This window comes from Equus quagga, chromosome 11 (assembly GCF_021613505.1).
Source record: "Equus quagga isolate Etosha38 chromosome 11, UCLA_HA_Equagga_1.0, whole genome shotgun sequence".
NCBI lineage: Eukaryota > Metazoa > Chordata > Mammalia > Perissodactyla > Equidae > Equus > Equus quagga.
Genome location: NC_060277.1, coordinates 75049257 through 75063327, shown reverse-complemented (window position 1 = coordinate 75063327; position 14071 = coordinate 75049257). Strand labels below are relative to the sequence as shown.

The window sequence follows — 14071 nt, the reverse complement described above, 5'->3', positions numbered from 1 at the left end:
CTTGGAATGTCCTATTATGTGCAAGACTTCTCCTCTCTTTTATTCTAAAGCCAAGGAAAAAGGGAGAGAGGAGAAGAGAGGGATAAGAGAAGAAGGAGATAACTTCACAGAGAGAGCTCAGAAGCTCCCAGGGCACCACAATATTCCAGGACGAGAATCTCCATTATGATATATTCTCTTTCCAAAACACTTCTTTCTACATGATTATGTTTTTATATGAGAAATAGAATTTTAAAAGGGAGAAATACTTTTTTTGAGAATCTAAGTTTCCTCATATACCTCAGACTGCTTCTAGTGAGCTGTGTGACCTTGGGCATGTCCCTCACTCAGACTCTGAGCATTGATTGCTCTGTGTGTAAAACAGGTATAACCAGGCCTTTGACCACTGCTGTCATCACCACCACCACCCTGAGCACAGGCATGTCCAGCCACACAGGCCCTGTCAAGTAGCCCCACTGTTCTCTGGATACTGACCGATCATCCTCCCGAGACAGTTACATACTAATGGACAGTGAGTCTAGAAACTCATTGTCATGTCAGTGTGGTCAGGCGCTTTGGACCTATATGAGCCAGATGTGACTCAGGCTCAGGGGTGGAGCACAGGAGGAGAGAGGAGGAAGGGGCACTGGGGTGGGGAATGCCCACTTCCCTCTCTTCAGTTCCTATCCTTTCCCCTCTGTCCCCAGAAATCTAGCTTACTTTTTCTCAAGATCCACTTCCTCTTGCTCCTGGCCCCTCCCCATTGAATAACTGCCAAATTGCATTACTTTCTATTTCTTTGTTGAGTTCTCTCCAAGGCAGACAACTGCCTGGCTGGTGTGAAAAGCAGCGGTGGCCACAGAGGTGGCAGAGAGATGGCCAGCAGCACACAGCTTCCCTACCTGATCCCGGTGAGTGCCGGGCTGTGGGCGTGGGGCAGTGCTGGCCCGGGGGAAGCAGCTCTGGGGCTCTGAGGAAACAGGTCTTAGGAGGCAGGGATCAGGGGAGGGGGGCATCCTAAAGAGAACACAAGAAGGGCAGGAATGCCAGGGGGCGATCCTGACACAGCCTCGGCTCCACACTGGTCTCCCCTGTGCCTCTCAGGACTGGAGGGTGATGAGCACCAGGACTCCTGCGTGTGACAAAGGGTTCCTGAGCTCCCTCTGGGGGCCTGGTCCTATTGCTGGTGGAGGGGGTGGAAGACAGGCGTGAGTAGTGATGAGAAGAGTGATGTTTTGTTTGCATGAAGGGCAGTAAACAGGACTTCTGGGGAGGGTGACAACCCAGCCAGCAGTCGAGGGCACTTACTTTGGAGCTGGCCTTCCTGGGTTCAGCCCCTGACTAGCTGGATGACCTCAGGCAAGTTCCTTTGACCTCTATGGGCCTCAGTTTCCATGTCTGTAGAATGGAGTGATCCAGACCCTCCTCCCAGGGTTGGGGTGTGTATGGAGGGAGGCAGCATCTCTGGAGTGCCTGCATGTGTCCGGCACACACGGGGCTTCAGAAGGCCTCAGTGTTGGCAGGAGTCTGGGCGCAGCAGGGAAGGCCCCCGAGGAGATGGTGCTCCCTGAGCTGAGGTCACGAGGCCAGGGCAGGTCCAGGGTGTCTGCAGAGGGACCGTCTTGGGAGTGAGAGGAGTGGGGCTGTCCCTGCAGTGTGGGGCACAGAGGGCAGCCTTGTGCACCTTTGTGCCACCTGTGTGGAGGCCCTGTCTGCAGGCGGCCTCATTTCAACCCCATGAGGCTTGTCATCCCTGTGTCATACAGGGAAGAACTGTGGCTCAGAGAGGTTGGGGCCACTGGACACAAGTCCCTGATGGTAAGAGGCAGAGAAGGAAGGTGCCTTGATTTACCCCAGAGGAGGGAGGTGCCCACAGAGAGCGATAATGGGGAAGGCAGGCAGCAGGGCCTCCGGGACAGAACATGTCCCCCTGGGCATGTTCTCCATCAGATGGGGACCCTGGAGCCCCAGCCAGGCCCTGCCACTGTACCATTCTGGTGACTGGTTTTTACTTTCCAGTCCTTGGATTCAAAAGCCAGATTTTCCAAAACAAGACAGTCCTCTTGTGGGAAGCATAGAGTTAAAACAGGGACTTCAAGTCCAGACAGGGAAGAGGACGGGTGCAGTCCCCATGAGCGCCAGGAGCTCCCAGGTGACCCGCTGACCTCCAGCAGCAGGAAGCACGCTGCTGCCTCCAAAGTGCGGGGGGAAGGGCACGTGGCCAGCTGTTCTGCTCAGTCCCAGCTCCCAGAGGGCCGGGACGAGGCTGCGGCCACAGGCAGGACAGGACTCGCTGTTTGGTCCAGGGAAGTGCTCGGTGAGCCAGGAGTCAGGATGCCAGCTGTGTGGCTTCGGGCAAGTTACCACACCTTGCGTGCCTCAGTTTCCTCGTCTGTGAAGGTGGCACTAATGGCCTGGGTTGTTGTGAGGATAACGAGGTAACGCAGACAGGGAAGTTCGCCGCCAGAAGGGCTTCGGGACCTCTGGGCAGCAGCGCCCTCTGGCGGTAAGCCTCGCACTTCCTCCTACAGGTGAGCTCCCTCTGCCAGGCGGGCTGGGCGCCCTCTGGTGACACTGGGCCTCCAGAAGGAGGCTGCCCACCCTCTGACCCGTAGGGCCAGGCTCTGTGCTGTCTGCACTTCTGGACAGGAAGGGAAGGAAAACGTTCTCAGGCTCCAGGCACGGCCAGAGGAGAGAGCAGTTCTGAGCTGGCACAGGGATGAAGTCACCCTGATGCCAACAGCGGCCGCTGTCAGGCCTGCAAGCCAAGGGCTTTCCAGGCAGCACCTCATCTAATCCTCCCAAGACCACGGCCAGGCTGGGGCTCTGGTGCCGCCGTCCCACGGAGGGAACTGGGTGCAGACAGGTCAGTGACTGCCCAACAGCAGAGCTGCCAGCACAGAAGCTGGAGGCGAGCCCAGGCCTGTGGACCAGAAAACCAGTGCAAAACCTTTCCTCCTGCGCCATACAGAGCAAAAGTGAGTGTTGTTGCCTGCTGAGATCCCTCCCTCACACACACTCACACACACACGTGCACACACACACAAACACACACACTCACACACACTCACACACTGGTCCAAATTCCACAGCAGCCTTGTTGGCCAGCCTTCAACCAACACAAATTTGTTCTCTCAGTTCTGGAGGTCAGAAATCTAGAACCAAAGTGTCAGCAAGGCTGTTTCCTTCTCGATGCTTCAGAGAAGAATCTGTCTTCTCTCTGCAGGTCACCCCTTTCTGTGGGAAAACCAAAGGGGGTCTCCAAGAGGGACTTCAGATCACTGTCCGTGGAACTGTTTTACCCTCCAGTGGAACCAGGTACCTGGAACTGTGGTTTCTCTGCAGCCTCGCCCGTTAGCAAACCATGGCACCTGTCAGCTCAGGATGGTTCACCCAGCACCCTCCGAGCTGCCTGCACCTGGACGTGCTGGATGAGTAGGGCCCGGCCCCTGCCAACACTAAATGGCACCACTGCCATCTGCCAATAGCATGTGGGCACCATTAACATAGAGTCCCCGTAGACATAGGGATGACGGGAGCTCGCAGCCTAAGGAGAGAAGCGGGCAAGCCCAGAGGCAGGTGATCATGTTACAGGGTTGAACTCTGCACACCATGACCCAGACGCGCAGGATATCCCTTCCTCTGTTTCCTGTAACTGCCCTCATCTACTTCAGAGCCCTCCTTTGGCCGATGTTGAAATATTTAAACTTGCCATCAGATATAATTTGATGAAAGTTTTCATACCTGGAGAGCCCATATTTGTTGTATGCCTCCTATTGTATCTCATTTTATTTCATTTTTATTTTATCTTTTGGTTACGCCTCCCCTTTTAGACCCCGTCTTTTTAGGTCTAGTCCCAACAATTTCACATGTGCTTTCAATTTGTTCTCTTCTTTCCCAGTTGAGCAGACGTGGGCCGGCCTCCAACCAGTGTCCACCTGGTGCTGAGGGCTCTTGTAGGCACATTTCCCAACTTCCGTCTTTGACACAAATTTGTAATTAGTTTCCAAGACCTATGCTTCCTATTGCTAACATCACCATTTTTCTTTACCCATTTTCTACTTATTTTTAGAAAGTCACACTGTAAAGGCAAAATGCAGTAACTACACAAATATACACTAAGTGCTAATTAGGTGAACAGAAAGGATAGCAACAGACTGAGGATCGCTGGTCTCAAGCAAGTTCCCAGACAGACTCCAGTCAAAGGCAATGGCCCCCGTTCCCGCCATTGGTGTAAACCAGGCTACAGGTAACTGATTTCCCTCGCCTAGGTTTGCTGTGAACTTTCAGACTGACACCAGTGACAATGACATTGCCTTCCACTTCAACCGTCGGTTTGAAGAGGGTGGGTATGTGGTCTGCAACACAAAGCAGAACGGATGCTGGGGGCCAGAGGAGAGGAAGATGCCACTGCCCTTTCAGTGGGACAGACCCTTTGAGTTCAGCTTCCTAGTGCAGAGCTCACGTTTCCAGGTGAACAGGAGCTCTCCTCCCGGCCCTCCTGCTGCTCGTCCCCTCAGCACTCACAGGCCTGGGGAAGAGCCTTGAAATATTCACATGCATTGAGATCTGGCTGAGCAACACCATAGACAGACGACAGGACCATTTCCTTTAAGGGTGTTACTGATGGCTGCAGGCTCCTTATGCACCTTCACCTGCATCTACAGGTGCACCTGTTGCTTATTTCACTGGGAATAAGAACCAGATAAGTGAACATGGCGTATTTTGGCCTCTTGACTCTTTAAAGTTCAAGTTAATTCCATTCCTGTGCTGTAGCCATTAGTCTACCCCAGCTCCCTGAGAAGATTTATTTTTGGCAACATTGTTGCAGCCTTTATCCATGTTCTATTACTGGGGCAGGAGAGGGTGACTATATCTGTGTCTGTGCTTCTCTATGAAGGTGGATAATCTCCTCCCCCCAGGTGCAGCCAAAGGTCACCTCTCCTCTGTTCCCTATGAACATTTTTAGGCATATTTAAATAACACCCCAGGTGAGCTATGATTAGACGGAAAACATACTGCAACAAACGAACAACCATAAGAACTAAAGAGCCAACAGGTAGAGCCAAACAGAGGTTGAGTGTAGATGCTCTTTGGGTCACACACATGTTCCTGTAACTGGTACAGCTCTAAAGACTGGTGCCCCAGACCTACAGGGGATGGATGTGAAAACCAGATGCAGATCTTAGTTGCCAGAAGCAGGGGGTCTGGAGGCTCCGGTGTGCTTGCTGCCCTGGCCTGGGACCCTTCTCTTGGAATATGCACTTTTCTTGGCAGGTGATGGTGAACAGGAGCCTTTTTATGCTGTACACACACCGTGTGCCCTTCCACCGCGTGGACACCCTCTCTGTCACCAGCACTATGCAGCTGTTCTCCATCAACTTCCAGGTCAGATGGTCCACCTGGCACCTGTCCAGGGGCTGGGAGCAGGGCCCAGTCTAGCTGTGCCTAAGCCCTGTTGGGTGAGCCCAAACCTTGGTGACTCTGGGGACACACCACCAGCTCCCGTGTCCCGTCCTTCTTGCGTTGCTGTCTCTGTCCAGAACACCTGCCTCAGTCTCCCAGACTCCTAGGCCACTCCTCTCTGTCACTCTCTATTTCCACTCTGGTTAGGAGGCCATGTGGTTCCAGAAAGAACACAGGTTTTGGAATTGAACTGAATCCAGCTCAATTCCCAGCTCTGCCATCCTCATTGGCTGTGGGATCTTAGACAAGCGGCTTGGCCTCTCCTGCCTCAGTTGCCTCATCTGTGGAAGGGGCACAGTCACCATTGCCCCACAGGTTATTGTGTGAGTTCACGAGGTGATGTATATCAGAGGTTACAAAATGGCCCCCGTAGGCCCTCTCCAAGGTCTTCTTGACCACCTCTGTATTTTAAAAATTTTGGACGTGTTGCCAACAACTGAAAGGTCAGGGGAAGTTTTGCAAGAAGAGAAAGTTCTCGAGCTGGATGGTGGTGGTATTTATAGAACAATGTGAATGTACCAGAGCCACTGAACTGTAAACTTAAAAATGGTTAAGATGGTGCTTTTGATGTGTATTTTACCACAATTTTTAAAAAAACTGTCAGGAAATATCACACAGAAATGTGGATTTCTGGCCTTTCAAGAAAACTGGGAGATTTAGGGTGCTGGGCCCACATTCTCATAGAGCCCCAGTGTCACCAGCCATGGACTGTAACCTCATTTTTCCTTGACTTGTCTAACCTAGTCTTGTCTTGTCAACAGGGTGTGGATACTCCTTTCTCCAGCAACTTTGAGGTTGTTGGTTTCAGATCTAAACCCAAACAAGATCTAAAAGCCCTGAACACGATCACTCAGACCCAACCAGATGGGTCCAGACCACAAGTGCAAGAGTGACACCTGTGCAAATGGACAGAAAGATGTACTAAAGCAACCTGCCCTCATGAACATCCTCAATTCTCCTCCTCTGGGAGGGATGAAGCAGCCATTTGTAGAGCATGCAATGTATGCAAGAGCATGTTTTCAAACCACACAAGTGCAAGCTTATGCCCACTTCTACATGCACTGACGAAACTTCCCCTTTTGAATGTTCATTCCCAACCCAGAATAAAGGTACCCACCTCCCTGTGCTCAGGGAGACATAGCTTTGTGAAATTATTCCCTGTGGTCTCCTTTTGTTTGCTGCATGCTGTGAATAAAGTCTTGCTTTCTGTGACAGCGAACCCTGGTGTAGGTTTTGATTTTAGCTCACCAAGGAGTGGACTCCCTTTGGTCCGGTAACATCAGGAGGCTGGACTGGAGCTGTTGTTACCACTTTCCGTATTTGTGTGCACTCCTGAGATAAGGTCAACACACAGAGGCCCTCAGCAAATATTAGCTCCTCTCTCTTTCGCTCTCATCACTCATATTCCTCCCTACCCAACTGTCTCTCCTGCAGGGGTAGGAAGAGAGAGAGAGATGGGAAGGAGAGGGACAGAGACAGAGTGACAGATGGAGAGAGAGAGTGAGAGAGAAAGAGAAAGGGGTGCAGAGAGAGAGAGAAAGCATCATCCTGCAGTCACCTACAGGAGCCTAATCATCTCCACACCCCTCCACATGGTCTTGAACACCCTGGCGTCACCCGCCTGCCTGGCTCTCTCCCTCTGGCCCCCGTCCCTGCCTTTCAGCTCTTCCTTGGCTTCATTAATGCTTCTCTTCACCCTGTGGTGCCATTTGTTTTAACAGGACACACCCAAAGCCCTGTCCAGCCTGTCTTCTCCACGAGGCCATTCTCCTACGCTGCCCGTTTCCCACACAAGCCCGAGGGGCACAAGCCACACATGAGTTACCCATGGAGAGTCTGGGAAGTAGAGCAGTTAGCAGGAAGGACAGAGAGATGAGAGGCTGGTTCTGGCCAGCAGGCCAGCCTGGCCTGAGGACCCACCAAATGTTCCCTGTCTCCCTCCATCAGGCACCCAGAGCCGGGACCACGGAGTCGTCCTGGTTCTTCCTCCGTCCCCTAATCTCTCTCCAAGGCACCAACACCTCTCCCTCCCAAAGCCACTGCCCTGGTCCAGGCCACCTGACCCCACATCACGAGGACCGCAGGGACCTTCCTATAAGCAAATCTGATCGCATCCTCTCTCTGCTTAGAAATCCTGAAGGCCCCACGTCCTTCTAAATAAAGCCAACCCTCACCAGCAAGAAGTGCAGCATCCTCCCCAGTCTTGCAACAGAGCACCTCCTGGCCTCAGCCCTCTGCCATGAAGCTCATGCAGCCTCCACTGCTAACTTGGGGCTCTCTGGGGCCACCAGGCTTTTGCACACACTGTCCTGGGGCTGAAAGCACCATTTGCCACCTCACCTGGAGCCAACCACTAAAGGCCCTTCAATGCTCTGCTTATATGTTGCTCCTCGGGGACATCTTCCCTGTCTGGAGGATCACTGGATCCCCCCTCAACCCTCCCCCCACGTCCCCGTGGACTCTAAGTCTCTGTGCCATGCCAGTCACCACGTCCCAGTGTAACTGTCCTTATGTGTGTCTCCCTGTCACTCCACCCACAACTTCCCTCTGCCCCTGAGCCCCTCAGGCCGGGACTGTGGCTTGTTCAGTGTGTATCTCCAGCACTGTGCACAGTGCTGGGCATGCAGGAGGCACCAGGTAAGTGAATGTGGAGTGTGGTTTGCACAGGCAGTAGAAGAGGAAACCAGTCAGGGCAAGAAGATCAGTCAGTTGCAGGGGGCACAGGGTCCAGGACAGGAAGCAGAGCAGAGTCTGGCCCCTTCTTGGGCTCCTGGCGTAGTCAGGGCTGGGGAAAGGATGTCTGTCCACTCAGCCTTCCTTTGGCCCATTATGCACCAGCCTGGGCATCTGCATCCTGCCACACTGGCTGCAGGCCTGGTGGGGCCCCAAGGAGCCCTTGCATGGCAGCCTCACTTGGGCCCTGGCCTGGGGAGGACAAGTGGGTGGACACAACCGGACAGAACGGGGCACCATTTTGGACTTTATCACTTGCTCCCTGGGCGAGCTTGGGCAAGTTGCTTAACCCTTCTGAGCCTGGATGCCTCACTAGTGGAACAGGAGCTAAGCTTGCCTCCCTCAGAGAGCACTGGAGCCCGAGCCTGGCAAACGACAGGTCCTCAGTAAACGCTAGTCTTCACCTTCTGGGTGAAATACGGCCCTGGAAGCAATGGGAGCTGAGGGAAGCTGACTGGTCTACATCGGACAGGTCCTCCTCTCCCTCTGGAGGAGCCAGTGGGGATGTTCCCCTCCTGCAACCCTGGCCCCGCCCCCTTCCTAAGCACAGTGAACCTGGGAGGGTGGGGAGATCTGGGGCCACAGGCTCAGGAAGGCTGATGGGAGCAGGAAGGAGGCGAGGGCGAGTCAGGGGGGCATTTCAGACCACATTTCTGCCGTGGTCTCACCATCACAGGGCACCAAATGTTCACGGCCATTTTGATTTCCTCATCCCCTTCATCTCCAGGGAAAAGGCTGGCCAACCCTGCTCCCATTTCCAGTCTCTTGCTCTCTCTTCAGAGCATCTCCATTTTGGTTCTTCCTGTGGGTGAAAAGGAGGAGGCAGCACCAGGCAACGGGCCCCCTATAGGAGGATGGGGCAACTCCTGACCATCTGCCTGGCTGGGGTGGTGGGGCATGGGGGAGTTGGTGGAGTGGATGCTGATGAATTGGGAAACACCCAGAACTCACTTCTTGGCTCAGTCCTCTGCCACTGTGGGCAGCCACAGAAGACCGAGGCCCCATCTTCCATCCCCCTGCCAAATGAGGCTGTACTGGTGAAACTCCAATTGGGCCAGAGGCCACAGTGCAGCCGTATTTCTTCTCCAGAGGAAACCGTTGCCCCTCCCTCATCCCCTGAGAGAAGAAACACCCCTTTCCTCCAATTTTGGGCGTCTGATCAGAGCCATAGGGCTGGTTACCTGCTCAGGATTCACTCACCTCAGAGAATTGTGCTGGGTGGTGCCCTCTGGTGGCAGATGGTGGTCTCCATGTTGGAGAGGGCTAGTTAAAAGTGATTTCTTTCTTGCAGAAGCAAACATCCACAGGGCACTGAGCGCCCCTCAAGAGATGTACCCAGTGAGTCCGAAAGCTCTGGTCAGCTCACAGCCCCACCAATCCCTCTTCCCCAGGCACTGAATTCTCTGGTCCCAGACTCAGGGAGAAAATGGTTTATTTAGCAAGGCTATGGAGACATTGGGGCCAAGCCCTCTGCTCAGGAGACAGGGAGTGAAACTCTCCTGGGGACAGCAGAGTCTGCAGCAGGCTGGACTCACCCAGCGGCCCCAGAGCCAAGTCCTTAGGGACCAGCAGAAAATTGACTCCTTCTGTAACTGAGAGGGAGTGCAGTGGTCCAGCATCTGGAGAGGAGGCCCTTCATCCCGAGGACAAGCCCCAGGATGTCACTGAGGCTCACAGGATGGAGCTGCTGCTCCTCCTCCTGCCAGTGCACATCAGACGGGAGGCCTGGAGTCAGTGGAGCTGCCCTGGGTGGAGAGGCAGGTGAGTGTGTTGGGGTCTGGGACATGGCAGGGAGTCCCGCAAGGCTGACATGAGAAGGAAGGTGACGGAGAATCCAAGGGCTGAAGCTTCAGGACCTCAGTGTCACATTGGAGCGTCCCCTCTCGACTGTGTGGGGCCCGTGTGTGTGTCACTCCCATGTGAATTCTGGTCTCTTTTCAACAGAATCCCACCTTCCCTCCTACGGCCTATGCCAACCCAGCCTACGTAACTGTGTTCCCAGGAGGGGTGGAGGTTCTGTTGGCTTTGGGCAGGGTGGGAGGCGGGGGGCAGTGGCAGCAGTGAAGCAGTCCTCCAGGAAGCTGAGGTTCCTAAAAACACCCAAGTAAACGAGAAGACTCTTGACAGGAGCTTCACATTTAAAATCGTCCCTTCGCTGTGAGCATAGGAAGTGGCCTTCCCTTCTCAGCCCAAGTGTCCTTCTATGTCTGGCTAAAGATCTTTTCATGACAGTTTAAGCCCATTCATTTGAGAAAGGCTGGGAAGTTTTCATCTGGCATTTACCAAACCAAGTAGAGATATCATGGAGTTCTTTCTTGCAAATATGTTACTCACAGGCACAGTTGTCAAACTCAGTTGACAGTCCAAATTCATGGAAATTGGCACAAGGTGCCCCCTACCATGGCGGCTGCTGTGGCTGCCGCTGGCTGACCTGGTCCTCTCCTCCCGACAGCTGATGCCTTTCTTCACCAGCATCCCGGGTGGCCTGTACGCCTCCAAGCGCATCATGGTGTCGGGCACAGTCCTGCACAGTGCTCAGTGATAAGCTAGGGCTCTTGGGCAGGAGAGAGACAGCCCAGGGTCATTCTGGCCATCGCTCTGGCTCTGGGCAGGCTGGGGAGTGGCAGGGACCCAGAGTTCTGTGGTCAGAGGAGGTCCATGTTAGCTGCCCACCCCCAGGTTCCACATCAACCTGCGCTCTGGGAGTGACGTCGCCTTCCATCTGAACCCCCTTTTCAGTGAGAACAGTGTGGTCCACAACACGCAGATCAACGGCTCTTGGGGGCATGAGGAGCAACGCCTGCCTGGAAAAATGCCCTTCACCGGAGGCCGGAGCTTCTCGGTAAGCTGCCCCAGCCCACAGCTCAGAGGGGCTCTCATGGGCTAAACAGAGCAGGGGTGGGGGTATCTTGGGGCCCCTTAAATGAGATGGGAGCTGATGCCTCTGTGGTGAGGGCTGCGCACAGAGGAAGAGAAAGTGTTCAGCCAGTGGTTGTTATTATTTTCCTATTACTGTCCCACATGGGGAAGGTGGTTTTATCTGCTCTTTACAGATGAGGAAACAGACTCACAAGTGCAGGTTACTGGCCTGAGGTCACATAGCGATAAGTGCCAGGTGGAGCCCAAGAAGGAGGTGTCATCCCTTTATTCACTCACTCACTCATTCCGCAATCATTCATCAGCTATTCTGTCAGGATGCACTTTGTGCAGGAAGCACCCCAAGTGCTGGGGTTACAGCATGGAGCAGACAGACTCCCTGCACCACAGAGTCTGCAGTTTAGGAGGCAGAGGAACCAGGACACAAATGCATGGACAGACCCTTGCAGATAAGAACAGATGCTCTGCAGAAATCAAACAGAATAGAGGGACAGAGTGAGCCCCGGGGCAGGGGCCGCGCTGCCTTAGACGGGACAGCTCTCCCAGGAGGCCACCATGACACTGAGACCCCAGTGGCAGAAGGACCCGCCTGACAAAGATCTGCGGGTGCGTTGGGGCAGGCAGCGGAGGGAGCCGCTGTTACTCCAGAGGTGGATCCTGGGCGTGGCCTGTCTGGGAGCAGAGGCTGGGGGCTCCCAGGTGGACAGTGAGGACAGAGAGGTGTGGGTGGGGCGGCTGAGACCAGGCTCACACAGAGCAGGTGTTCTCAGCGTCAACCACACAGTCAACCCCCTGGGAGCTTAAAGAAGGAAAATCAATGCCTGGGCCTGCCCCCGGCCAATGAGGGGGTAAGCCTGGGCCTCCATATATTTTTTCTTTTTCAGATTCTCAGCAGACACGGAATGTGTGGGCACTTTTTTTTTTTTAAGATTGACACCTGAACTAACATCTATTGCCAATCTTTTTGTTTTCTTCCTCTTCCTCTTCTCCCCAAAGCCCCCCAGTACACAGTCGTATATTCTAGTTGCAGGTCCTTCTAGTTCTGCTATGTGGGATGCCGCCTCAGCATGGTCAGATGAGCGGTGCCAGCTCCGCACCCAGGATCCATACTGGGGAACCCCTGGACCCCTGAAGCAGAGAACGTGAACTTAACCACTCAGCCATGGGGCCAGCCCCTGGCCTCTGTATTTATAAATCCACCCTGATACTCTTCACCCACGGTCAAAATGACAGATGTCGGGCTGTGAGGGCCATGCAAAGGAGATTGGATTTTAATACAGTGTGTTGGTGTGTTTCAAGCCAGAGGGCAATGTACGTTGATTTCTAGATAGCTGTGTGACTTCGACCAAGTGACTTAACTGCTCTGTGCCTCAGTTTCCCCATCTAAAAAATGGACGAATAATAAGATCTATCTCATAGAGATGTACGGATGAGATGACATTCGTGTTTATAACATGCTTTTAGGACACTCTTTGGTGAGCAGTAAGTGTGCAAGTGTCAGCTGTTGCAATGGGGGATGATGACATTTTCACAGACGTGCTCTAAGGGCCTACTGGAGAAAGTTTCAGGTGAAAAGACAAATTAGGAGGCTGGCGCTGCAGGAGTGCAGGCGCGGAGCCCTCCTGTGCACTGGGTTATAGGGACGAGGACGGACAAGCCAGCGTCCCTGCCTTGGAGGCTCAGGGTCCAGTTGGAGAATGAGGATGGGGTGGGGACATGGCCTGAGGGGGCTCCTGACTCAACTAGGAGGGCGTCAGGAGGTGGGGAAGGCAGGGAGGGTTCGCCTTCCTGCAGGGAGGGGGAAGAATCCTGAAGGGGGATGCGCAGTCATCTGTGTGGGCGTGGTGTGCAGAGTGGGGAGCACAGGAGGAAGGGCATTCTGGGTGGTGGGAACAGAATATGCAAAAGCACAGGGACAGGAGCCCCCAGGGCATGTTGAGTGAAGAGTGAACCCTTCAGAGTGGCTAGAAGGCAGGTGTGGGGCCTGCTCCATTAAGGTGTGGGAAAGGCAGGAAGGAGGGAGGGAGACACGAACCTGCCTTTAGTTATGAGGACTTCCCAAGTGGAGTGCAAATGACGTGGCCTCTCTGTCTAGGTGTGCATCACGTGTGAAGCCCACCGCCTCATGGTGGCCGTGGATGGTGGGCACCTGTGTGACTATGAGGACCACCTGAAGAACCTACCCGCCATCAACAACCTGGAAGTGGCAGGCAACATCCAGCTGACCCGTGTTCAGATGTATTTGGGATCCCTGGCCTGGGGTCGAGGGCTGGGGCACGTTGCTGTCTGGATCTGCTCATCACCTCCACCTTCCCCGTCCCTGCCCCAGCCCCAGCACTTCCCAGCCTGCAGAGGTCTCTTTTCTGGGGAGACCACGCCCTTGTCTGGTCCTGCTGAGATTGCAGACAGCCAAGAGTGCCGAGGGCAGCTGGCTGGGACCACCTTCCTTGGTCGGGGCAGGACCTGGGGCTCCAGCTGCCCAAATCCATCCATCCGAGGAGAGGGGTGGTCCACACAGGCTACACCCCCAGGTTCAGTCCCCTTGGCAGAAAGGGAGGCTACTGGGCCTTCCCAAGTGCCCGGCCCAGGCCCACACCCCGTCTGCCTCTCAGCTGCATCCCCAGCCCGTTCAGCTCCAGTCAGTCCGAGGCCAGCAGCTCTTCACTCCCCGGGGCAGGTGGTCTCCTTGACCCCTCCCTGTCTCCCAGCTTCAGCCTCTCCAGCATCTGCACCAGCCCTTCCCCGGATCCAGGGAAGCTCCCTGATGACACCCTGCTGGTTTCCACCAACCGACGGGACCCTTCTCAGCAGGGGGCTCTCCCCTCCCTGTGTCCTTCAAAGAAAGAAGGAAAAGGGCTTGTCTGGCAGACCTATGGGTTGATGGTGGTTTATTAAAAGAATTTGGAATCTCTGGAATTGAGGGGTCCTGGCTAAGGGAAGTGGGAGGAGACAGTGTGGGCTCATTTTGATCTGGGGGACGTCCTGACATCCACACCTGCTCCCCGTGGGTCCCCAC

At 54.4% G+C, this 14071-nt stretch overlaps 1 protein-coding gene across 1 annotated transcript; it reads left to right on the top strand.

Annotated features, from left to right (window-relative positions):
- The first annotated feature begins 824 nt into the window (after positions 1-824).
- On the top strand, positions 825-13950 carry LGALS9 (galectin 9). The gene is made up of 11 exons (XM_046676299.1): positions 825-890; positions 3206-3297; positions 4251-4452; positions 5257-5375; positions 8913-8938; positions 9470-9516; positions 10123-10164; positions 10631-10716; positions 10858-11020; positions 13151-13329; positions 13764-13950. The coding sequence occupies exons 1-11, from the start codon at positions 855-857 to the stop codon at positions 13948-13950; spliced, it is 1179 nt and encodes a 392-aa protein (XP_046532255.1). The 5' UTR covers positions 825-854.
- The last annotated feature ends 121 nt before the right edge of the window (positions 13951-14071 follow it).